The sequence below is a fragment of the Betta splendens genome, chromosome 21, assembly GCF_900634795.4.
Source record: "Betta splendens chromosome 21, fBetSpl5.4, whole genome shotgun sequence".
Classification (NCBI taxonomy): Eukaryota; Metazoa; Chordata; class Actinopteri; order Anabantiformes; family Osphronemidae; genus Betta; species Betta splendens.
The window spans coordinates 1,207,873-1,233,829 of NC_040899.1; the positions used below are offsets into that span (position 1 = coordinate 1,207,873).

Sequence of the window (25,957 nt, forward strand, 5' to 3'; positions counted from 1 at the left end):
AAACCTAATGAAACCAGTCCGCTAGATGACGCAGAGCGTTGAGCTGTTAATGAACAGAGGTGGCGCACATTTCTCACTTTACTAAACTGTTGTGAAGCTGCTTTGTGGCGGGTTCGTGTGTCGGATGTGACAGTAGCGCGTTATCCAACGGCCCCTGAACGCTGCGCCGCCGCGGGAAAGATGGCGGAGTTGCAGATGCTGCTGGACGAGGAGATTCCTGCCGGACGAAAAGCGCTGCTGGACAGCTTCACCAACCTGGACCGGGTGGCTGAGTACTGCGAGAGCAACTATGTTCAGGTAGGCGCTGGTACCGGTACCCGCTGCCGGTACGACAGCGGAGGGACACGGGGTGTTAGCGGAGTGGGCGGTGATGCTGCCACGGACCAGGCTTCGTTACGGGACCGGCGGATTTAGTGTGACCGCTGAACTCAGGCTGAGTTCCGGTTGAACTCCGACCCGGTTTTGTGGTTGATGAGGTAAAAAGCTCCATGTGAATTCGGCGTTCTGATATTCACACCAACACGTTTGTTCTTATAGGAATGTAACTTTTGTGACTGACTGAATCTGCGCCGTCACATTAACTTAGTTGGTCTGAAATGGCATTTTACTGGCTCACGTTAGTTATTGCCTCGTTAAATCCACACCGAATTAAAGCACGAGTCGTGTTTACAGCAACAATGTTCATAACATCTTCGTGTTCAGTAAAATTTGCAGATAAACAGGGATTCATAAAAGCTTAACGCGTTGACGGGAGTCTGACACTGGAGGCTGTTCACTCAGTCAGTCCTGGTTCGTGGAATCCGGATCCTGATAAGACTTCTGCAGTGGTCTCAACCCAGGTTGTTAAGTCTGGGTTAAACAGACAAAGTCACCTACATTTACTTTAACGGGGCTTCAGCTTCACTACCACCGTGTCCTCGTGCGGGAACATGAATCTTACATCTCATTTCTCTTCACTGGAGCAGTTGAGTCCGTAACAGCAGTGCAGGTTGCACCAGCGACAGAACCAACTGGATCACCTTTGGCCTCGTCAGCTGAAGAGAAGCCTGGTGGTTGGTTGACCTGCTCGTGGCCTGGTTCTGGAGCGCTCAGGTGGGTCGTCCAGGTGATCCAGGCTTCTCTCCAGGATCCCGATGGCCTGGAGACGCGTGTGTGTCACGTTCTAGATGCTCCACGGGCTCCTTTCCGTCATGGTTCTGTTCCGTATTTCACACAAACAACCTGACTCCAAGCTTGTAAGAAGCCGTCAGAGCCCACATTCTTCTGATGCTTTGTAAAACTGGTGTTTTTGTTTTTAATCAACCAAAACCTGACGTCCTCCGCCGTTTGTCTTCAGAACAGAAAATGTGTTGATTTCCCATCACCACCTTAGACGTCTGGAGACGTCTGGAAATAACCAGGTGTGATGACGTCATCTGGGACTGTGGCTAAAGGTCAAAAGAGGAGCCTGCGTTTCAACGTGGCCGGTGAAACTAGTTTATGCTCTGGGAGGAGGAGCGCGGCGCGTCCGATATAACGGCACCCACGGCCCGAAAGAAGGACTGATGCAGACCCTGTTCGTTGCCCGTGGCTCCGTCACAGCTGGTAGCACTTAACCAGCCGTGCTCAGTGGGAACACATGGTACCGCCGCGGGAGGCAGGACGGGGACCGGGTCCAGGTTTGGAAACCATGGTGACTGGGCTTCTGTTGGAAGGAGTCCCAGCGCCGGTGCCAGGAACAGCTCCTGTGGATCAGCAACCTGCAACCCAATGTTCTGAGTGGGCCTCAGCAGAACCACTTCCCTCAGCCCGTGATTTAATGCCTCCGCTTTCTTCTTTTGTATTTGTTCTAGCTGCATTCGTTTAGGTTTTCCATACTCTAGTCCGAATAATACAATTCATTTGAGGCATGATGGATTTTTGAGCTGTTGCATTTTACACAGTGGACGTTCCTCTTGTAGGATTTGCTGATTTTCTCCGTGTTCTTTCCCTCAGTTGTTTCCATGTTGATGCTGTCATCTTGTTTTAATATTTTCATTAGATGACAGAAAAATAAGAAATGAGACTAATCTGAGGCCAGAGGAATCAGAGCGTGCTTCTGATTCCACATAGTTACGATCTGATCCACGTGAACGAGCCTGTGTGCGTGAGCTGCTCTGTCCTCAGGCCAGAACGCTGTCTCTCCAACTAGGTCACCGCCAGCAGGACATCAGATGGCTGAGCGAGGAAGAGGAGATGCTGGGTGGGCGGTGTGACGAACCCACAGAGGAAGAGGAGACGCTTCCTCCTCACAGAGGAAGAGGAGGCGCTGGGTGGGTGGTGTGACGAACCCACAGAGGAAGAGGAGATGCTTCCTTCTCACAGAGGAAGAGGAGACGCTGGGGGGTGGTGTGACGAACCCACAGAGGAAGAGGAGACGCTGGGGGGTGGTGTGACGAACCCAGAGGGAGAAGGACAAGACGGAGAGCCGTGAACAGTTCCAACCGTCAGATGGAGATGAGCTGCAGCGAAGCCTTTAATTTATGACCTGCTTTAGTGATTGTTTGTTCCACATGTTAAACATTACCTGAAGATGCAACTGGTTCCCATTTGGACCCAGTAAAGAGAGAACCTGTGGTAGCGGTGACTCTGGTCTGGTTTAGAGATGCTCGGCGGCCCGTCTGCTGTGGGTGTCAGTCAGGTTCTCGTCAGCCTCAGGCTCGAATGCGTTTGCACTGACCTACATCCTGCTTCAACACGCTGCTGCAGGAGCGAAGCTGCAACATGCTCCAGTACAGGAGCGGATGAACTGTGACATATGCAGCCGTGTCACATGACATCAGTGGCTCCTTTTTATAATCAAGATCCATCCTGACTCATCCTCCGTCCTTACCCATCCTCTGTCCTGACACGTCCTCTGTCCTGACTCCGCCTTCTGTCCTGACTCCGCCTTCTGTCCTGACTCCGCCTTCTGTCCTGACTCTGCCCTGACTCATCCTCCGTCCTTACCCATCCTCTGTCCTGACTCGTCCTCTGTCCTGACTCTATCCTGACACGTCCTCCGTCCTGACACGTCCTCTGTCCTGACTCCGCCTTCTGTCCTGACTCCGCCCTGACTCGTCCTCTGTCCTGACTCCGCCTTCTGTCCTGACTCCGCCCTGACTCGTCTTCTGTCCTGACTCTATCCTGACACGTCCTCCGTCCTGACACGTCCTCTGTTCTGACTCCGCCTTCTGTCCTGACTCCGCCTTCTGTCCTGACTCTGCCCTGACTCGTCCTCTGTCCTGACTCCGCCTTCTGTCCTGACTCCGCCCTGACTCGTCCTCTGTCCTGACTCTATCCTGACACGTCCTCCGTCCTGACACGTCCTCTGTTCTGACTCCGCCTTCTGTCCTGACTCCGCCTTCTGTCCTGACTCCGCCCTGACTCGTCCTCTGTCCTGACTCCGCCTTCTGTCCTGACTCCGCCCTGACTCGTCCTCTGTCCTGACTCCGTCCTGACACATCCTCCGTCCTGACTCCACCCTGACTCATCCTTTGTTCTGACCCATCTTCTGTCCTGACTCCGCCCTGACTCGTCCTTTGTTCTGACTCATCTTCTGTCCTGACTCCGCCCTGACTCGTCCTCCGTCCTGACTCGTCCTCCGTCCTGACCAGTTATCTGTCCTGACTCCGTCCTGACCTGTCCTCTGTCCTGACTCCCTGTCCTGACTTTCTCCTCTGTTCTATAGTCTGCAGACAAGGAACGAGCGCTGGAGGAGACTAAGAGCTACACCACCCAATCGCTGGCCAGCGTCGCCTACCTCATCAACACACTGGCCAACAATGTGCTGCAGATGCTGGACATCCAGGCATCGCAGCTGCGCCGCATGGAGAGCTCCGTCAACCACATCTCACAGGTGGGTGCTCCTGTGGCCATCAGATCAGACTGGTTCCCAGTGGCGAGCGCAATAAGTCAACAGAATATTGTCTATAGATCAACAAGGAGCTGTGAATGCAGCAGTTAGATGAGACAAAGCTGTTTGTACCAAGCTAATGGTTCGGTTCTAGTTGGCTCAAAGTCAGGAGACCTCAGTCAGTAAAGATATGTCTGACCACCCGAACCGCTTCACTCCAAACTTACAGGGTTACATATTGGAGGATGCTGAGAGACGGGGTCAGGGGTCAGTCTGTCAAACGCTGGGCCGGGCCTGTCTGTAGATCATGCATGCGCCGACCTGCATTCTGCACCACAGGAGTCAGAACAAGACAGCTGTAGGTGTGACCCCCGAGTCGGCTTACGCAACACCGAGTGCCCACACATCTCACTGCAGCACATTCATATTCAGAGGGGACTCGCCAGAACACAGGGCTTTCTATTCAGGGAGAGTTGAAGCCCACGGCACAGAGAGAAATAATCAGTGGAATCTGAAACTCGCCGCCACGCTCTGTGTGGTCAGAACAGGCCTGTGACTGTGCGTCACAGTCACTGCTTTCTGTCCAGGAGACGGCTCCGGCAGCACCGAGGGTTCTGTTGCAATCCACTCACAGCGTGTAGTGTGTGGAAAGTTAGAAGGGGGTTTAAAACACACCTGCTTACATCTCTGGGTCAGAGTTGTGTTTTAAACATGCAGCTTGATCTGAGGATCAGAGCAGGTAGTACCCAAACAGGCTATACTTAAAATAAGACTGAAGCAGGAAGAGGTGGTTCTGCATGCTGTTGAAAAGGCTGCTGCTTTTCCACAGGGACTCAGAATGTGTCTGAAAACACAACTGGCCTACACTCTGTTCAGGCCCTGAACGCCTCCCACCACAACTGGCCTACACTCTGTTCAGGCCCTGAACGCCTCCCACCACAACTGGCCTACACTCTGTTCAGGCCCTGAACGCCTCCCGCCACAACTGGCCTACACTCTGTACTGGCCCTGAACGCCTCTCACCACAGCTGGCCTACACTCTGTTCAGGCCCTAAACGCCTCCCGCCACAACTGGCCTACACTCTGTACTGGCCCTGAACGCCTCTCACCACAGCTGGCCTACACTCTGTACTGGCCCTGAACGCCTCTCACCACAGCTGGCCTACACTCTGTTCAGGCCCTAAACGCCTCCCGCCACAACTGGCCTACACTCTGTACTGGCCCTGAACGCCTCTCACCACAGCTGGCCTACACTCTGTTCAGGCCCTGAATGCCTCGCACTGGCCCTGAACGCTTCCCACCACAACTGGCCTACACTCTGTTCAGGCCCTGAACGCCTCCCGCCACAACTGGCCTACACTCTGTACTGGCCCTGAACGCCTCTCACCACAGCTGGCCTACACTCTGTTCAGGCCCTGAACGCCTCCCGCCACAACTGGCCTACACTCTGTTCAGGCCCTGAATGCCTCGCACTGGCCCTGAACGCCTCCCACCACAACTGGCCAACACTCTGTACTGGCCCTGAACGCCTCCCACCACAGCTGGCCTACACTCTGTTCAGGCCCTGAACGCCTCCCGCCACAGCTGGCCTACACTCTGTTCAGGCCCTTAACGCCTCTCACCACAGCTGGCCTACACTCTTTTCAGGCCCTGAACGCCTCTCACCACAGCTGGCCTACACTCTGTTCAGGCCCTGAATGCCTCGCACTGGCCCTGAACGCCTCCCGCCACAACTGTCCTACACTCTTTTCAGGCCCTGAACGCCTCTCACCACAGCTGGCCTACACTCTGTTCAGGCCCTGAACGCCTCCCGCCACAACTGGCCTACACTCTGTACTGGCCCTGAACGCCTCTCACCACAGCTGGCCTACACTCTGTACTGGCCCTGAACGCCTCTCACCACAGCTGGCCTACACTCTGTTCAGGCCCTGAACGCCTCCCACCACAACTGGCCTACATTCTGTACTGGCCCTGAACGCCTCTCACCACAGCTGGCCTACACTCTGTTCAGGCCCTTAACGCCTCTCACCACAGCTGCCTACACTCTTTTCAGGCCCTGAACGCCTCTCACCACAGCTGGCCTACACTCTGTTCAAGCCCTGAATGCCTCGCACTGGCCCTGAACGCCTCCCGCCACAACTGGCCTACACTCTTTTCAGGCCCTGAACGCCTCTCACCACAGCTGGCCTACACTCTGTTCAGACCCTGAATGCCTCGCACTGGCCCTGAACGCTTCCCACCACAACTGGCCTACACTCTGTTCAGGCCCTGAACGCCTCCCGCCACAACTGGCCTACACTCTGTACTGGCCCTGAACGCCTCTCACCACAGCTGGCCTACACTCTGTACTGGCCCTGAACGCCTCTCACCACAGCTGGCCTACACTCTGTTCAGGCCCTGAATGCCTCGCACTGGCCCTGAACGCCTCCCACCACAGCTGGCCTACACTCTTTTCAGGCCCTGAACGCCTCCCGCCACAACTGGCCTACACTCTTTTCAGGCCCTGAACGCCTCTCACCACAGCTGGCCTACACTCTGTTCAGGCCCTGAACGCCTCTCACCACAGCTGGCCTACACTCTTTTCAGGCCCTGAACGCCTCTCACCACAGCTGGCCTACACTCTGTTCAGGCCCTGAATGCCTCGCACTGGCCCTGAACGCCTCCCACCACAGCTGGCCTACACTCTTTTCAGGCCCTGAACGCCTCTCACCACAGCTGGCCTACACTCCTTTCAGGCCCTGAACGCGTCCCGCCACAACTGGCCTACACTCTTTTCAGGCCCTGAACGCCTCCCGCCACAACTGGCCTACACTCTGTACTGGCCCTGAACGCCTCTCACCACAGCTGGCCTACACTCTGTTCAGGCCCTGAACGCCTCCCACCACAACTGGCCTACATTCTGTACTGGCCCTGAACGCCTCTCACCACAGCTGGCCTACACTCTTTTCAGGCCCTGAACGCCTCCTGCCACAACTGGCCTACACTCTGTTCAGGCCCTGAACGCCTCCCACCACAACTGGCCTACACTCTGTTCAGGCCCTGAACGCCTCCCACCACAACTGGCCTACACTCTGTTCAGGCCCTGAACGCCTCCCACCACAACTGGCCTACACTCTGTTCAGGCCCTGAACGCCTCCCACCACAACTGGCCTACACTCTGTTCAGGCCCTGAACGCCTCCCGCCACAACTGGCCTACACTCTGTACTGGCCCTGAACGCCTCTCACCACAGCTGGCCTACACTCTGTTCAGGCCCTGAATGCCTCGCACTGGCCCTGAACGCTTCCCACCACAACTGGCCTACACTCTGTTCAGGCCCTGAACGCCTCCCACCACAACTGGCCTACACTCTGTTCAGGCCCTGAACGCCTCCCACCACAACTGGCCTACACTCTGTTCAGGCCCTGAACGCCTCCCACCACAACTGGCCTACACTCTGTTCAGGCCCTGAACGCCTCCCGCCACAACTGGCCTACACTCTGTACTGGCCCTGAACGCCTCTCACCACAGCTGGCCTACACTCTGTTCAGGCCCTAAACGCCTCCCGCCACAACTGGCCTACACTCTGTACTGGCCCTGAACGCCTCTCACCACAGCTGGCCTACACTCTGTACTGGCCCTGAACGCCTCTCACCACAGCTGGCCTACACTCTGTTCAGGCCCTAAACGCCTCCCGCCACAACTGGCCTACACTCTGTACTGGCCCTGAACGCCTCTCACCACAGCTGGCCTACACTCTGTTCAGGCCCTGAATGCCTCGCACTGGCCCTGAACGCTTCCCACCACAACTGGCCTACACTCTGTACTGGCCCTGAACGCCTCTCACCACAGCTGGCCTACACTCTGTTCAGGCCCTGAACGCCTCCCACCACAACTGGCCTACATTCTGTACTGGCCCTGAACGCCTCTCACCACAGCTGGCCTACACTCTGTTCAGGCCCTGAATGCCTCGCACTGGCCCTGAACGCCTCCCGCCACAACTGTCCTACACTCTGTTCAGGCCCTTAACGCCTCTCACCACAGCTGGCCTACACTCTTTTCAGGCCCTGAACGCCTCTCACCACAGCTGGCCTACACTCTTTTCAGGCCCTGAACGCCTCTCACCACAGCTGGCCTACACTCTGTTCAGGCCCTGAATGCCTCGCACTGGCCCTGAACGCCTCCCACCACAGCTGGCCTACACTCCTTTCAGGCCCTGAACGCGTCCCGCCACAACTGGCCTACACTCTTTTCAGGCCCTGAACGCCTCCCGCCACAACTGGCCTACACTCTGTTCAGGCCCTGAACGCCTCCCACCACAACTGGCCTACATTCTGTACTGGCCCTGAACGCCTCTCACCACAGCTGGCCTACACTCTGTTCAGGCCCTGAACGCCTCCCACCACAACTGGCCTACATTCTGTACTGGCCCTGAACGCCTCTCACCACAGCTGGCCTACACTCTGTTCAGGCCCTGAATGCCTCGCACTGGCCCTGAACGCCTCCCACCACAGCTGGCCTACACTCTTTTCAGGCCCTGAACGCCTCCTGCCACAACTGGCCTACACTCTGTTCAGGCCCTGAATGCCTCCCACCACAGCTGGCCTACACTCTTTTCAGGCCCTGAACGCCTCCTGCCACAACTGGCCTACACTCTGTTCAGGCCCTGAATGCCTCCCACCACAGCTGGCCTACACTCTTTTCAGGCCCTGAACGCCTCCTGCCACAACTGGCCTACACTCTGTTCAGGCCCTGAATGCCTCCCACCACAGCTGGCCTACACTCTGTTCAGGCCCTGAACTTCTATTTCTAAATGTTTGTTTTATACAGGCTTTTCTTGTTTTCTTTCTCTAGACTGTTGACATTCACAAAGAGAAGGTGGCCAGACGGGAGATCGGCATCTTGACCACCAACAAAAACACGTCCCACTCACATAAAATTGTTGCTCCAGCTAATCCAGAGCGACCGGTGCGCTTCATCAGGAAGCCCATTGACTACAGTGTGCTGGATGACATCGGACACGGAGTTAAGGTGGAAGTCATGATAAATTAGCATGATAAGGGTTAGAACTACCCAGCGTTAAGCAATGTGATCTGTTCTGCATGTTTTGTGTCTACTCACTGCTTTTTTCACTAGTATATATTAATCAGGATAAGATGTAATTTTGTTGAAGTACTTCTTGATAATTTCAAGCAGCATTGACTGAGTCTGGAGCTCAGCTCCTCTTCATTGCATATGTAGTGTCTGATGCTTTTATTCTGAAACTAACCTTCAGACAACCTTTGTGTTCTTCTCTCTTTCTTCGTCTTGTTTGACGTGTAAAGTGGTTATTGAGGTTTAAGGTAAGGGCGTGCAGCACACCTACACTCTGATCTGTAACAGAGTAAGACACAGGCTTATAAATGTGTCCTCTGATTAACAAACGGTTTCACTATTTCGTCATGAGATCTCAGAATCTGTCTGACCTGGACTCTGTGGGGCCCAGGTTCTGGTGGTCTTTTGTGTTGAGGTCCTTAGCCTCCTAATTGTGTGTGTGTGTGTGGCTCCACAGGTGAACGGTCAGCAGAACATGAAGCTGGGTGGGTGTCTGTCCCGGTCCAGCCCCCCCACACAGAAACCTCCCAGTCCCCCAAGGGCAGGAAAGGGCATCCTAGGGTATGTTACACTCAAACTGTTGTCTTGTCTGTGTCCCTTCACTCACATTTACTCATATTCCTTTGCTGTGGGAGAAAAACTACATTCAGAGACTCTGGACCTGAAGGCAGGGGCGTCGCTGGCATTTATGGGCCCTGTGAAGAATATTTGTGGTTGGAGCCAAAGATTATTTAAATGTACTCACCACTATATAACTTTCAACATTGCCTGGTTGGTGCAGTTGGTTATACAATATCGTATCAGTATTCAGCCAAAACTACATAAATTCCATTTTCAATAAAAATAAAAAACCTTTGCTATTGACTTGAGGAGGAAAAATGTTAAAAGTTAGATTCCGTAAACCTGTCAGTGCGAGCTCCATACTTGGATCTTGGAAGTACTTGGAGTGAGCGCTCTTATCGCTCTCGTCAAATAGCGCATCTTGCACGTATTTTCTCCATTTGTCAGCTAGCTTCAGCAGTGAGAAGGAGAAACGGTAGCAGCCCATGTTCTACAACTTGTAATATAATGCAAGAACCAAACTGTGTGTGGACATTTTTTATTGTGTTTCCTGGCTGTCTAGCAGCACATGTGCATGTGCTGTGAGTGTCGGCAGCGTTAACATTATACATCAAGGAGGCTCCGTGAATAAACAAACTTTTATTTTAATACATTTTGAAAGTTATTCTGGCCCCTTCTTCTCTCCTGCTTTGTTAAAACGTTGGGTTACTTAACGTAAACCCTGGTTCTTTGATAACAGAGTGAGGTGTTTCACTATGGGAATCGCCTCTGCGTGACCAACCAGGGAAGCTCCAATGACACAACGTCTGTCAGAGACAGACAGGTCGAGCCGTGCTCGGGCTCCCTCCACCCCTTATGACAGGGTCGACCGCCCCTCCTAAATCATTTTAGGTAGATTTCTTTCTGTGCTCATGCAAGGAGGGGAGTGTTGAGAAACACCTCACTCTGTTATCAAAGAACCAGGGTTTACGTTAAAAAACCCAACGTTCTTTTTCTAACTTCGCTCTGTGTTTCACTATGGGAGATATAGCCCACTCCCGTATTGCACAAAATCTCCCGAAGCCACAAATGAACTAAAAATCATCTTGGCCTGCTCGGTCTGATCCTTCAGCTCGCAAAACTGCATGAGCGAGTGAGGGTCTAGCCACATCCAGCCTGTAAAACCGCACAAACGTATGTGGTGTGGCCCAGCTTGCTGTAGCACAGATGTCGTGGACTCCACTGTAGGCAGGACGGGCTAATAGAAAATGCCTGCAAATCACTAACACGCTTTGCTGTGGTTAGTGCCAAGAGCAGCGCAGTTTTAAGAGAGAGAAACTTAAAACTCACTGTTTCAATAGGTTCAAAAGGACGGTGGGAAAGAGCGTCTAAGACAATTGTCAGATCCCATATAGGAACCAGTGGCCTTGAGACTGGGAACTTGCGACGCGCACCCCTCATTAACTGACAAATAAAAGAATGTTGACCAGCCGATTTGTCACCAAATCCCACATGACAGGCTGATATTGCAGCCAGATAGACCTTAATGGTAGAAAAAGCCCTTCCTTTTTCCAACAAATCCTGAAGGAAACACAGGATATCTGCGACTGAGCACTAAGAAAGAATAGTGTGCTTCAAGCCACACCATTCCTTAAAAATACGCCATTTACCACCATAGGGAAGCCGGGTGGAGGCAGCTCTTGCATTTTGAATAGTATCAATAACTCCAGGTGGCAAACCTGCTGCGTCTAAATTCCACCTCTCACGTGCCAAGCCCAGAGAGCCACCCTGTCTGGATGGGGGTGGAAGATCTCCCCTCCGGCCTGGACAGCAGGTCCCTCCGAAGTGGGATGGACCTGGTGAGAAGGCGAAGCACAGTCTGAACAATACCGCCCCGCCAAGTTGAAAATGGGAGAGGCATTGTATAAATGAAACGATCCTTTCCTCGGTTAGCGAAACACGGTAAATCAGAGAGTTTATGCTGAGCCCTAAATATTCTGTGCGTTGGGCCGGCACAAGACGGCTCTTCTCCTGGTTTATCTTGAAACCAAGATTGCAAAGATGAGATAGCACCATGGTGGAATCTCATATTGCTTGCTCTCGCGAGTGGGAGCATATTAAATAATCGTCGACGTATGAGAAAATCCTCACCCCGACGTTTCTTAGCGGCGCTAATGCCGCCTCCACACATTTGCTGAACACACTCAGGGCTAGCGAGAGGCCGAACGGGATGGTTTGATACTCGTAGGCAGTGCCTCGATACGCAAACCTGAGATATTTCCTGTGTGGCGGTGTGAAAATAAGCGTCTGACAGATCGATCGTAACGAACAAATCTGTAGGGCGAATCGCTTGACACAGCACTTTGTTTGTTAACATTCTGAACGTTTACTTTTGTAAGTGTTTGTTTAACACACGAAGATCCAGAATGGGCCGCAATGACGTGCCCCCTTTCTTTGGGACAAGAAAATAGTGGGAGTAAAAACCCTGGTGGGCCTCCTCGCTCGGCACCACTCTGATGGCTTGTTTGTGTAACGAGCCAGTTCTTTGCAAGTGTGTAGTGAAGCCAAACTGGAGGATAATATGGAACTTCCCTCAGACTGAGGAAGCTTTTGGTCTTTGTCAGTTGTCAAAAAATGCCAGTAAATTTAGAGCTAAACATTACAATACAGTAATACATAGAATACAGTATAATTAAAACAAATAAAATATCCATGTGGATGTTGACTGAATGTTTGACTAAAGGGCATTGTATTCATAACAGCTGTAATTTTCTACTTCTTGCTTAGACATAAATAACTTTAAGTTCAGTTATAAACTACTTTACATTTAAGACGCTCATTTCTTTTTTGTCTCTCTCTCTCTCTCTCTCTCTCTCTCTCTATATATATATATATATATATACACACACACACACACACCATGGTGCGTATTTGCTAGGTTTTAACATGGTTTGAATTGCTTGTAGTATTTTGTGATTATAATTTGTCCGCTGAAGCAAACCATGTTGTCTTCAGTATATAGTGTTTGAGAACCGTGACCAGAAAACCGTAAACTACAGGTAATGACTCGAAATGATTTGTTCACTTCGCTGAGAGTTATAGATCAGAGTTTGTTAAAAGAATCGAACTCCCCATCTCTACTACTTGCTCTGTCCTGGTTTACACTGTTGCAACTGACAATTTTCATTTACTGTGAGTGGACAGAGCAGAAACAGAGGTAAGAGGAAGGGAGGGGGGTCTTCCTGTGTTTGTGAAAATGAGATGGAGCAAACCAGGACATTGCAACATCCTTAAAATGAAGCTGTGTAACAGAAACATTGAGCTGTTAGGGGTGGGCATGAGGCCATTCTACCTGTCATGGGAGTTTACACGTTATATTGTGTACGTCCCACCCTCCGCTAACGCCGACTCAGCTTTTGAGACCCTGCTCTCACTCACCAGCAGGCTGCAAACACAGCATCCACAGGCCCTCTTCCTGATTTCTGGGGACTTCAACCACCCACTATGTGACCTGCCTCAGCAGAAACAATAAAATACTGGAATTATTCTACTCCAACACTAAAGAGGCCTACAGTGCATCCTCCCTCCCACCCATGGGCACAGCTGACCATAACATGCATCTGCATCTCCTGCATGTGTATAAACCTGTAGTACACAGGCAGCTGGCCTGTAAAGTGAAGAGGTGGACAGCTGAGAGCAAGGAGGCTTTCAGAGACTGTTTTAACACCACTGTGTGGACATGGGGAGGACATAAAACCCCACCCAGCAGCTGCTTTCAAACTATCTGGCACCTGGACCAACCCCCCACACCACCAGTGCCTCAGAACACTGGACTACCCCTCAGTCCTTCACGGCATAGGAGTAGACGACGCCGTTATCTTCCTGCTACATCAAGCTCTTTCTCACCTGGAGAAGCCTGGCAGCTTTGTGAGGACCATGTTCTCTGATTTCTCCAGTGCTTTTAACACCATCCAGCCGGTGCTTCTTAAACATAAACTGGAGGAGGCTGGTGTGGACTTCCATCTGAGGGAGTGGATCATGGACTACCTCACAAACAGGCCTCAGTTTGTGAGAGCCAGGGACTGTGTGTCTGATACCCTGACCTGCAGTGTTGGGGCCCCACAGGGGACTGTACTGGCCCCCTTCCTCTTCACCCTCTACACGTCAGACTTCAGACACAACACGGACAGCTGGGTTCTGCAGAAATTCTCTGATGACTCTGCGATCGTCGGACTGATCACCGATGACGAAGATGCAGATTACAGAGGACTTACTCAGGACACTGTGGACTGGTGTCAGCGGAACAACCTTCTGATCAATGCAGGGAAAGGAGACTATGACTCTGCGGTGGCATCAGCCATCCTGTACGTGTGGTCTGCTGGAGCAGCAGCATCACAGTGAGGGACAGGAAGAGACTGGACAGGGTCATCAAGAAGTCCTGGCTAAACTGACATCCATCATGGACCAGGACTCTGACCCACTGGAGGACTCACTGTGCTCTGTAGCAGCTTCAGTAGCAGACTGATGCACCCTCGCTGTGTGAAGGAGAGATATTGCAGAGCTTTCCTACCTGCTGCTTTAAGACTCTACAGTCAGAACTGTTCACTGCATTTGCTCTGTTTATGGATGTGTGTTTGTTTGGTAGATATGGTTTCTCTCTGTTTTCTGTACTGTTGCTGTTGTGAGGTGCAATTTTCCTGCTGTGGGGCCAATTCGTATTCCTATTCTTATTGATAAAGCTGGTCTTTGTGATCCTTAGAATCGTCCTAAACAGCACAGCACACAGGTCATGTGCTGTGCTGCCTCGTGTCTTGTTATTGGTGTGTTCTAAGTTGAGAGTAGCTCCAACCAAAGAGCACAGAGCTTGGAGGCGGAACAAATCAAACACGTCCTCTGTGAGGCGGATGTTCAGCTGTGCAATCTTAGCAAAATAAGAAGCACATTTTCCAAAACGTCTGTGTGTTTCAGTTTTACAATGATGTCATACGAGGTCTTTCCAGCTGGTGAGTCACTGCTGGTTCATGTAACCTGTTGATCAGGTACTGAAGGTTTGCGTTGATATAGAATTGAAGATGATGGTGAAGGATGAAAGGAGGAGCTGTTTGCTTAGTGCCGCCATCCATCTGTCGTCACACAACCAAAACGCTTCCAAATGGAACAAGGCACAAACGCACAGCAGAGAGCTGGCATCGAACCAAGCGTCCTCTCAGGAACACAGACACTCTGCCTCCTGTTGTGTTCGTTTTCTACTTCTGACTGTGGTTCTGTTGGTTTTAGTGAAAAGCTTCATCTTGTTTGTATTCATTGTCTTTGATTATTCTAAAGCTGGAGGGCTTTTTCTCCATTCTGTATGACTGGCCTGACCTTTAAAAGCACAGCATTCACACATTGCCTAGGGTCAAACTTGGCGTGTAACAATTGTAGGTCAGACACCAGATGAGCATAAAAAAGACAGAAATACGTGAAGCCAGCAGATAGTGAAACAATGAACTGTTCTGCTGCAGACCCTTGGGTTTGCTGGTTCTGAAGGTCCAGGACAACAAACAGGACTTGCTTCTGTTAATTGTCTTTCTGCATGTGCAGGAAGAGCTCCCCCTACAGGACGCTGGAGCCGGTGCGCCCCCCTGTGGTGCCCAACGATTACGTCTCCAGCCCCACCAGAAACAGTATGACTGGTGCACAACTTTCAAGTCCAGTGCGCACGGCCACTCTCAACCATCGGCCCAGAACATACAGGTAGCCGGGTCGGATATGGCTGCCACATCTGGACTGCACGGCTGCTAACGCTGCTTTGACTGTTTTTACTAAAACACGTTTGTGTGACTCAGCACGTCTTTGGGTCAGGTCTGGGCCTACAGAATTTCTTCTATTTGAGTCAGTGTGATACTCATGGTTAGGAAAGTAGCTGCATGTTCCCAGACGTCACTCAGTGACTTGTTGTAATCTGTTTTGCTTTAGATGTTTCCTATCCTCCTCTGGCTGATGTCACCACATTTTATTAAATTACTGAACATAAGTAAATATTTCAGACCCGAACTTCAGGTCTTAGCACAAAGTTGTGTGAAGGCAAATGGTTCCAAGCTCAGGGTGAGCTGTGGGTTTGACTCGTACCGTGGCACCAGGAGAGGAGGCTGCATGCTTCTGCTTCGCTTTCTGCTGCTGTCCCATGTTTCCTCTGAGGTTCACTGGCTGTTTTTAAATCAAAGCTTAAAACTCACCTTTTCTCCTTGTGGCAGTTCTGTTACCAGACTCTTCTCATTCTGATTAATTTTTTAGTTCTCGAAGCTGCTGGATCTAAGCAGAGACAGAATTCCTGTGTTTCCATGGTTACCTGTATGATGTGTGTGTGTTTAGTGGCAGCAGTGGAGGCAGTCATCCTAGCAGCAGCAGTCGCAGCAGCAGCAGGGAGAACAGCGGCAGCAGCTGTGTGGGCGTTCCCATCGCCGTGCCGACGCCCTCCCCACCATCTACCTTCCCAGGTAACACACTGTCCAACACAAGAAGTCTGCCGTCATTCACTTCATACATATTGTACTAGAGTCACTTTGTGTCCATGCTCTGCCCACGTGTTCTGGGCCCTCGTGTACAAAGAGTACCTATGCACAAAACTTGGTGTAAACACAAATCTATGCCGACATTCAGATGTATCAATAACTACATGGCGTAGAAATGTGATCTACAGTAGCTCGCTGGCTAGCGTAAGTACTTTTCTACAGCGTTTGGTCAATTAGCGACACGAAGGGGTGAAACTGGGAAACTGTTAATCACGTGAAAATGGTCGTTAGTCACAATGGAGAGAAATTAATATACAATTAACAATTAATATACAGCCACAGCAATTAGATGAGAGGACATCCACAGTCCGGTTTCTGTGCGGTTGGAAGTGTCTGATCTTTGAGCACGAGAAACCAACACACATCCAGCTGCTGACTACAGGGTTCTGTGTGGGACGCATCAAGTTTCCATACAATGATTGATCAGGGCAACATTAAAGCACAGTTTGCATAGAGAGCCAGTTTACCTGATGTAAACAGACTCATCGACACATCACTATCAAAGCACTGTCACAGGATGAAACGTGATTGAACAGGAAACATTTCTATTTCATCAACGTACAAATGATCTGTGATGCACAAATGCAGCTACAGTCAGCAACACTGTTTTAATGATGATCAGGGTTCAATGGCCTATACCGACTGGTCTGCGTGGCTAGAACCCTAATGAGGTGAGCAGCTGGATGTCGTTATCCGCGCGGCTTCTCGCTGCGCAGCAATCCAAGAATGGGCAGATTTTAAAACAGTAAGGAAAATTTGAACCCCATGCTATTTGGTAATTTGGCAAGTTCTCCCACTTAAAAATTATGGAGGGGTCTGTTCACTGTGAGAGAAACCCAGAAATCACAATGTATTATTTTTTTAAACTATTTATTTGTATGATACAGCTGCAAATAAATATTTAACACCTGAAGAAATCAATGTTATTATTTGGTAGCCTTTGTTTGCAATTACAGCGTTCATTTACTATAGTTTTTCACCGGGTTTGCGCACACTGCAACAGGGATTTTGGCCCACTCCTCCACACAGATCTTCTCCAGATCAGTCAGGTTTATGTGCTGTCACTGAACAATGCATGGCTTTGGGCCATTGTCATGTTGGAAGGCCCAGTCTCGACCCATCGTAAATGTTAGAGCATTGACGATGGTTCTGTTTTGTCATGAGGTCTCATCTGACCTCATGACTTTCTCCCATGTCTCCTCTGGATCATCCAAATGGTCATTGGGAAACTTAAGACTGCCTTGACATGCTCTGGTTTAACCTTCCGTGCCATGCATGATTTTTAACCATGACGTCTTAGTGTATTACCAACAGTAACCTTGGAAACAGTGGACCCAGCTCTTTTCTCCCGTGTAGTTCTGTGGAGGTGTACACTTTTGTCTCGGGTGTCTTTCGACAGCTCTTTGGTCTTGACCATGTTAGTAGTCGGAGTCTTACTGATTGTATGGGGTGGGCAGGTGTCTTTATGCAGCTAACAACCTCAAACAGGTGCATCTAATTTAGGACAATAAATAGAGTGGAGATAGACTTTTTAAAGGCGGACTAACAGGTCTTGGGTTCTAGCTGATAGACGGGTGTTCAAATACTTATTTGCAGCTGTATCATACAAATAAATAGTTAAAAAATCATACATTGTGATTTCCAGATTTCTCTTTTCGAATTATGTCTCTCACAGTGAACATGCATACAATGAAAATTTCAGACCCCTCCATGATTTCTAAGGGGGAGAACTTACAAAATAGCACGGTTTTCAAATACTTATTTTTCTCACTGTAGATCCTCTATTACAGGGATGCCCTGGTCCTCCAGGACCACAGTCCTGCTGGTTTCCCAACGCTCCCTGTCCCAGCTCATACTGATCACCTCGACCAGGTGTGTTCAGTCAATCAGCAGGTAACTGACACACCTGATCAAGGTGATCAGCAGGGAGAGTTGGAGAACCAGCAGGACTGGGGCTCTCCAGGACCAGGGTTGAGCACCCCTGCTCTATTAGATCCTCTAACAGAGCTGTAGAATATATGTTTGCACCGTTCTGTTCATATTTTTATATCACATGATCTAATTGCAAACACATGGCTGTATATTAATTGTTTATCGTTTTTCTCTGTTGTGACTAATGATTGTTTTTACGTGATTAACAGTTTACCAGTTTCACCTCTTAGTGTCACCAATGGATCAATAGCTGTAGAAAAGTATTCATGTCAGCCAGCGAGCTACCGGAGATCTGCACACGTTTCTACCCTTTGTACATGAGGCTCCAGGTGAGGAGCAGAAGGAGGACAATCGGCCCCGTCTTTCTCTCTGCGGGTAGAGGCTGTAACACACTGATAAACACTGGAGCAGGGGTGCTCAATCCTGGTCCTCGAGAGCTACCGTCCTGCTAGTGTCCAACTCTCTCGCCACAGCTAATACTGATTACCTTGACCAGGTGTGTTTACCCAGTCAGCAGCTTACTGACACACCTGATCTACGTAATCAGCCGGAAGACTTGGAAAACCAGCAGGACGGTAGCTCTCGAGGACCAGGACTGAGCACCCCTGCACTGGAGGATGTGGTCGCTCTTTGCTTTGACCTTAACTCCTTGTTCTTCCTTCCTGAAGTTTCCCCAACTGCTGAACCAGCTAGCTCTTCCTCCACTGCTCCTAACTCCTCCCCTTCCCCGACCCCTTCCTCCTTCTCCTCTTCCTCCTCCTCCACAACAACCCTAACACAGCCCAATGCTCCTTTGCCCCCAAACTCCCCTATACAACACAGCACCTCACCACCCCAACCTAACACGCCTCCCAGCACCTCCCCATCTGGTAACCCCACCCCCGAAGTCCAGCTGGTCCTCCCTCCTCCTCCCCTGTCCTCCTCCTCATCTCCTGCTGAAGGTGAGTTCCTTCAACCTTCCTGTCTGTACTCCTCCTTCCTTTTTTTCTCTCTTCAGCTGCTGAAGAGTCTCCGTTGTTGACCTCTTCTGTGTTTGTCATCATGCATTAGATTTAATGCAGGTGTGATTGAATCTTCCTGAGTCTTTATTCAGACATTCAGGACTTTCAGATTCACTTTGCACCACGTCAGGCATATGCTTCTTCTCCACCATCTTCTTTCACCTATAGGATGTGATGTTGCAGAAACCTGGTTACACATACACATCATCATTAAACGTATGATAAACCCAGAGGTGTCGGTCCACGTGTCTGGGTGGACTACCAACCATGATACTGACAGCCTTTGGTTTTGCTTCATGTTTATAGTCTGTTTGTGAGTTTCGGCTGCAAATCATCATCATTTGCTGTGACTGGAATTAATCACACAGAAGTGTTACATTTATTGTATGGTCACTGGCTGCAGGCGTTAGGGAAAAACCTCTTGGAAGACAATGAAGGATCCTTGTCTTCCAGTCATCACCTCAAGTTTGTTTCCTTCCTCTGCTGCATCAGGTCCCATCGTCCCTCAGTTCTACAGTATGAACCGGCCTCAGCCTCGACAGCAGACGCCTCAGGTAGGGGGGTCCCTGCCTTACCGCCGCCCTCCCTCTGTCACTGATCAGCCCATCACCGCCCCAACCCAGGTCAATGGCGGTCCCTACTACACCCAGAGCCCAGGTATGTGTAGTGAAGGTGGACCTACTGCTCTTATAACAGTAAAATGTAATGAAGCTAATCAGTTGATAATTAGCCTGATTTGTGTGTTTGCAGCCTCTCCCCCGCCCTCCTCCCTCCTCCAATTCTCTCCTCAGCTTCCTCTGATGGGTTTTGTTGCTCGTGTTCAGGAGTCCAGTGAGTCCAACCATGTTCTTGATGCTTGGCTGCATATGGTCAAATGAATATGAAATGGACTTGCTCATCCCTTTTCTGCTCCTCCTGCAGTCTCAGACGCCATTTCTCCTCCTCACCCAGCTGCTGAGAGCCAGTCGGCACCCGAGGAGCTCCTCCCCACACCTCAGCCACAGGAGGACGGACATGAAGAGGACTCGGCAGTGGTGGAGTACAGTGACCCGTATGCTGAGGAGGACCCACCCTGGGCCCCCAGAACCTACTTGGAGAAAGGTAGGTTCCAGGATAACAGCAGCCCCCGTCACACACACAACATCACAATGCAAAGTAGTTCATGACCATCATGACCCTCTGCTGCTACTCAGCAATAATGTTGTGGTGTGTATCGCCCTCCAGTGGTGGCCATCTACGACTACACTGCCGACAAAGAGGACGAGCTGTCGTTTCAGGAAGGAGCCATCATCTACGTGATCAAGAAGAACGAGGATGGTTGGTTTGAAGGCGTGATGAACGCCACCACCGGCCTCTTCCCTGGGAACTACGTGGAGTCTATAATGCACTACGCCGACTGAGGACAGCTGTGCTGTCTTGAATCTGAACATGAAGAGAAAATGGACTCTGGTCCATTTTAGTTTTTTGTTTGTTTATATACATACTAACATAAATGTGATGTGATGTTCTGAGCCATGTCCCTCTTTACTCTAAAGGGTCTTTGTTGGCTCGGGTTGTTGGCGACATCTCATTTAACAGGGATCATTCTGTGCTGGAGGAATGAGTGTGGTGTGTGCAGCAGCCTGAGAACCCCATCCCTAATATAAGAATATTCTGAGTGACTGAGCCAAATATAAGGACACAGTCCTGAAACTAAACAAAAACACTGAGATGTTTAACGTCACAAAATAAACGAACTGAAGTTCACTGACGCAAAGTCTTTCAGGTTGTCCCTTCAAACAGTTTGAGGTTAATTTATACTTATTTATATATAGGTGATATTTATGCTTTATCTTTAGCACCAAACCCTCATCAAACACTTGGTGCCACTGTTGAAGTTTACAGTGTGTTTTATTTGGTTTCTTTGTGTGTGTGTGCACCAAACTCTCCTTTGTGGACTAAAGTGACTGTGGACCTGAGAACAGTGTTCCTGTTGTTGTGCAGTTATTTCAGAGGCATTTGATCTTCAGAAACCAGAGGACGTCAACTGGTCGGCACCTGTTCTGGCTCCTAAACAGTTTGACCTTCTCTAGATTTTGCTTTGCCTGCAATATCCCTTTAAACAGTGTGGACAGACTGTTTCTCTGAGGCTGATTTTGCCAGGAACCTGCTCCATCGTGCTCTCTGCACACACTACATCAAGAAACGGCCTTAGGTGGTTTCTTATCTCATCTGTTGATGTGTAGAAGTGGTATTAGTGAGCAGGGTGGCACAGGCTCCACCAAAAAAACACAATAACAGTAATTGTTACTTCAACTTTCCATTCTATCTGTTTACTATTCTAACCCCTGTTCTTCATAAGGGTCATGGGGGAAGTGAAGCCTATCGCAGCTTTGCTTGCACAAGAGTCACGGTTCACCTGGATAGAGACATCAGACAATTGATCACACCTGCGGGCAACAATTTCAGGTTTGTCTGTTCACCGAGCCAATACGTTGGCCTGTAGCATCTTCCTGGTAGAACGTGATGTCCAGAGAAGTTTTCTGTTTTCCAAAGCACAAAGCTCTTTAGTAATAAAACAGTGAGGTTACAATGACTATTATAAATAAATGTTTTAACAATATGTCTGTGATACTGTGTTGTTTTTAGAACGGTTTTACTGTACCAGCTGGGGTATCTGCTTCTACAACACCCCTACAGCTGTCAGAGAATGAAGTAATTCAACTGTTTATCCTAAAAAGACAATGTATCACAATTAACAGAACATCTCAACTGCAATCAGTGTATTGGATGATTTCATCTATCTACCCCTAACTGTTTATAATATAAGTGAACTTTATTGATCCCACATTGGGAGGTTAACCTCCCCATTAATTTCTGCATGTTGACCCATTCCCTGAGGGGATGCTCTACCTACTGAACTATAAGGCCACATGGCCATGCTACAAAGACTAGATTTGAATAAATAGATATTTTATTTAGATTCATGTTGTGAACGTTTCCAGTAGTAAGATCACTCATCACCTTCTTAACATCGCCCCTCTTATGTTTTCCTATTCTTTTCTTGTGCCTTTATAGCAAAAATAATTATTTTTTTTAACTTTAACTTTTAAAATTACTTTGTAATTATAAATAACACTTGAGCTAAGAATGGAGGTTAAGCGTAATTAAACGTAACCTTTAAACTTTTAAACGTGTTTTCTGCAGTTTAAATATCTTTTATTTGTGTCCATTTTTAATTCTTTGTACTTGTACGTGTATGATTCTATTTTCAATAAAGGTTGCTTAAAAAACACTCATACAGCAAGGGGTTGTGGGTAAAGTATTCGGGCAGGCGAAGTTATTATTTATTTATAGTTTATTATTATTATTTATAGTTATTAGTATTTCTCATATTTTGCAGTTAGAATTGTTATTTTGGTGGTCTCTGACCTAAATACGTGTAAATATTTGACTAAAATGGTTTAAAGAATTAGCCCAGACTTCTGTTTTCGTCTGAAATAGCGGGACTGCATTACCCATGATGCAGTGCAACTAAAGGTTCAAATCCGACATGAACACCTAACGAGCTAGACGTGTGTTTAACATTCGCTTAAACAAACTACAATATTTAGATTTTTGATGTACGTTGGCATTGTAAAAAGATTATGTCGCTGGTTCGCGATCACTGTTGATCTCTTTTTGGCGTTTTAGTAATGTCTGCTGGTTTTTGTCAGTTAGCGCTGCTAAGCTAACTGTGAGCTAACTGACGCTTCTTCAGTGGAACTGTGCGTCCGTTGCAGCAGTCATGATTTATTCGCTGCATTAAGTGGAGCCACCGTTTTATAAGAACGTTGATCCGTACAGACCGGAACCAACATGACTCTGGCTCCGAAGGAACTGACCAACCTGCTGAACATATTCACGGAGGACGCCTGCACCAACCTGTCCTTCGAGACACTGTCCACCCACTTCCATCACTACTTCGGCAAAGCGGAGCACTTCAGGGTGGGTTCGGTGCTGGTTATGCTGCTTCAGCAGCCGGACCTACTGCCCAGCTCCCCGCAGCGCCTCACCGCCTTGTACTTGCTGTGGGAGATGTACCGAACCGAGCCGCTGGCCGCCAACCCGTTCGCTGCCGTGTTCGCCCACCTGCTGAACCCTTCACCTGCCGGCGAGGAGCAGGAGAAGGTTCTGTCCGGTATGATTGATTCACTTTGTTACTGTTGGACTGTACTGTACCAGTGCTTTGTATGAAGCTTTAGTCTGTTTCTAATGAGTTTATTTAAAACATGAACCAAGTTTTACAATTGAACCTAGAAAGATCTTGAAGTTATGTTGTGGATGTTTGATTTCTGATGTTCTGGATACTATAGGAACTTTAGGGAAAAGTAGAACAATGACCCAAAAATGTCATACTTGGTGCCTGTGGTAGAAACACTTTCTGCACAATGTCTCTGAAGAAAGTCACTCGGATGGAAACCGGGTCCGAGTAAAAACAAGGACTTCTCTCACCTACATGTCTCTGATCTGTCCAGGCTTCCTGCCTCCCATCACCCAGCCAGAGAAGTTCTTCCTGTCTCAGTTGATGTTGGCGCCACCCAGAGATTTGTTCAAGAAGACACCCAGACAGGTGTCTTGCATGGACGTCGGCAACATGCCCCAGTCTGTAGACATCAGCGGGCTGCAGCTGGCCTTAGCAGGTCCGTAAACACTGGCCCAGTGTGTCACATCCACCTCGTTGTGGAGGATCATCATCATCAGACCAGTTGTTGTGTTCTTGAGTATCAGTAGATTCCTCAGTCTTGGTTCATTTTTCCGTTACTATTTCAGAGCGTCAGTCGGAGCTGCCCACTCAGAGCAAGGCCAGCTTCCCCAGCATCCTTAATGATCCAGACCCGGATTCATCCAACTCTGGCTTCGACAGCTCAGTGGCCAATCAGATCATAGAGTCCCTGGTGACAGGACCTCGGCCTCCACTAGAGAGTATGTTTATTAATCCCACGATGGAGACATTCCTTCGTTGGCAGCAGTGGTATAACGTTGAACAAAAGCAACAGGCAGAAACAAGATACGAACAAAAACAGTATTAAATTGTGCAAGCAAAACAACAAAAACACAAGGCACTCGAGTAAAACTAAAAAAAATACAAAAACAGAATATTTACAGCATTTATGCATGGTGTATTGCACAAAGAGGTGGTGCACATCATAATTACTACACACTGTAGATAATGAGAGATTTTTCTACATTGGTGGTAATATGGTTATTGTAATAACAGCGATGAGTGTGCAGTGTCTTAGTGGTCTGTAGAATTTTACATAATCAATGCTTTTAGATCACTGAGAGCAGCGACTATGGTGCCTCAAATCAGTTAAATTAGTAAAAGTTGAGTAAAACTGTGTGAGTGAGTGTCTGATATCTTTCAACACAAGCTGGTTCCCATCGCGGGGCCTTTGTTGCTTATCGTCTGTCACTTCCTCCATGTAAAACACAGCTGTTTTCAGGTTTTAAATGCGTAGACTGAGCATAAGCTTGAAAACATCTACACACCTGTGTTTAATATTATTTAGTCAATGCTTGTGATGTTACTATAGTAAAGCAAACATTAGTGGGCAATAGCCGTTCGCATCCTGACTGTGAGGTCACATATTACAGCTGCCGGTCACGTTTTTTTTCCTCAGGCCACTTTCGTCCCGAGTTTATTCGGCCTTCGCCACCTCTCCATGTGTGCGAGGACGAGCTGGCATGGCTGAACCCAACCGAGCCGGATCACAGCATTCAGTGGGACCGCTCCATGTGTGTGAAGAACAGCACTGGCATGGAAATCAAACGCATCATGTCCAAGGCGTTCAAGAGTCCGCTGTCAGCTCAGCAGCAGTCACAGGTGGGTGAATTCAGGCCTTTAATTCAGCCATTGCAGCAATGCTACAGTTTTTTTTTCTACATAACTAACCTGGTTTGTGGGGCAGACTTGTAAACGATGGGTGGATGTTGTTGCTAAGCTCCCCCTTCCTCTCTCGCTTTCTCTTTCTGCAGCTGCTGGCCGAGCTGGAGAAAGACCCAAAGCTGGTTTATCACATTGGTCTGTCCCCAGCGAAGCTGCCCGACCTAGTGGAGAACAACCCACTGGTGGCTATCGAGATGCTGCTGAAGCTGATGCAGAGCAGCCAGATCACAGAGTATTTCTCTGTGCTGGTTAACATGGACATGTCGCTGCACTCAATGGAGGTGGTCAACAGGTTAGTTCTCTGTACACAATGACACACAATGAAATCATTATTTTAAACCAGACTCAAACCAGTGAGTTAAAGAACTACTTGATCAGTTGCACTTTGAGGTTTTTACAGCCAGATTTTAGATTCTTGTACTGGTCCTCAGGTTGACCACAGCTGTTGACCTCCCCCCTGAGTTCATCCATCTCTATATCTCCAATTGCATCTCCACCTGTGAGCAAATCAAAGACAAATACATGCAGGTACAGTTTTTCACCGTAATGATGGACACAAACATGTGACTGGTCATTGTTTGCTGACAATGAATGTGCTTTCTGCTCAATTTCTTCTAGAATCGTCTGGTTCGTCTTGTCTGCGTCTTTCTCCAGTCGCTGATCCGAAACAAGATCATCAATGTTCAGGACCTCTTCATTGAGGTCCAGGCTTTCTGCATCGAGTTCAGTCGCATCCGCGAAGCTGCTGGTCTTTTCCGCCTCCTCAAGACCCTGGACACTGGAGAAAACCCAGCTGAGGCCAAACCTGCCAAATGAAACTGTGGCCTCAGCTCTCAGACACCCACCTCTAGAAATGAGGACTGCTTCAGTCCAGTGACTTTTGTCTTTGTTTGAAACCGGACTCTACGTGTACGTGGACACAGTTGCTTAGTTGAGAATTAATGAGCTGACAGGTCACTGACTGGACCCAATTCAGCCTCTCATGTTCTCTCCTGCAGGTTTTTCCCTAATTAAACACGTGGACTGCTTTTCAGCTTGTGTTGTGCTGTTGTTATTTTATTGGGTCAGTGTTTCTGTCCTGATTTTAACAGCAAATG

The 25,957-nt window shown here is 49.0% G+C and overlaps 2 protein-coding genes across 8 annotated transcripts; both read left to right on the forward strand.

Annotated features, from left to right (window-relative positions):
- Positions 1 to 9: 9 nt before the first annotated feature.
- Positions 10 to 21,554, forward strand: LOC114847055 (abl interactor 2-like). 7 transcript variants are annotated; one of them, XM_029136351.3, is made up of 12 exons: positions 10 to 297; positions 3,689 to 3,856; positions 8,686 to 8,862; positions 9,156 to 9,173; positions 9,383 to 9,486; positions 15,049 to 15,201; positions 15,820 to 15,944; positions 18,620 to 18,892; positions 19,445 to 19,609; positions 19,703 to 19,783; positions 19,874 to 20,053; positions 20,177 to 21,554. In XM_029136351.3, exons 1-12 carry the CDS (start codon positions 181 to 183, stop codon positions 20,350 to 20,352), a joined length of 1,737 nt encoding a protein of 578 aa, XP_028992184.1. In that variant the 5' UTR covers positions 10 to 180; the 3' UTR covers positions 20,353 to 21,554. The 7 variants fall into 7 exon arrangements, with proteins under 7 accessions (XP_028992184.1, XP_028992188.1, XP_028992186.1 ...); XM_029136355.3 differs by lacking the exon at positions 18,620 to 18,892; XM_029136353.3 differs by lacking the exon at positions 15,049 to 15,201.
- Positions 21,555 to 22,443: 889 nt separating this feature from the next.
- Positions 22,444 to 25,893, forward strand: cnot11 (CCR4-NOT transcription complex, subunit 11). Its single transcript, XM_029136357.3, has 7 exons — positions 22,444 to 23,111; positions 23,449 to 23,613; positions 23,744 to 23,896; positions 24,595 to 24,797; positions 24,950 to 25,152; positions 25,292 to 25,388; positions 25,479 to 25,893. The coding sequence occupies exons 1-7, from the start codon at positions 22,790 to 22,792 to the stop codon at positions 25,674 to 25,676; spliced, it is 1,341 nt and encodes a 446-aa protein (XP_028992190.1). The 5' UTR covers positions 22,444 to 22,789; the 3' UTR covers positions 25,677 to 25,893.
- The last annotated feature ends 64 nt before the right edge of the window (positions 25,894 to 25,957 follow it).

Bases quoted from the DNA above. Each gene is read 5' to 3' on its own strand.
- cnot11 (XM_029136357.3), top strand. From the start codon at position 22,790: ATGACTCTGGCTCCGAAGGAACTGACCAACCTGCTGAACATATTCACG. The intron at 23,897-24,594 runs GTATGTTTATTA...TTTTTTCCTCAG, and splicing joins ACCTCGGCCTCCACTAGAGA to GCCACTTTCGTCCCGAGTTT. The intron at 25,389-25,478 runs GTACAGTTTTTC...AATTTCTTCTAG, and splicing joins TCAAAGACAAATACATGCAG to AATCGTCTGGTTCGTCTTGT.
- LOC114847055 (XM_029136351.3), top strand. From the start codon at position 181: ATGGCGGAGTTGCAGATGCTGCTGGACGAGGAGATTCCTGCCGGACGA. The intron at 15,945-18,619 runs GTAACACACTGT...TCCTTCCTGAAG, and splicing joins CCCACCATCTACCTTCCCAG to TTTCCCCAACTGCTGAACCA. The intron at 20,054-20,176 runs GTAGGTTCCAGG...ATCGCCCTCCAG, and splicing joins CAGAACCTACTTGGAGAAAG to TGGTGGCCATCTACGACTAC.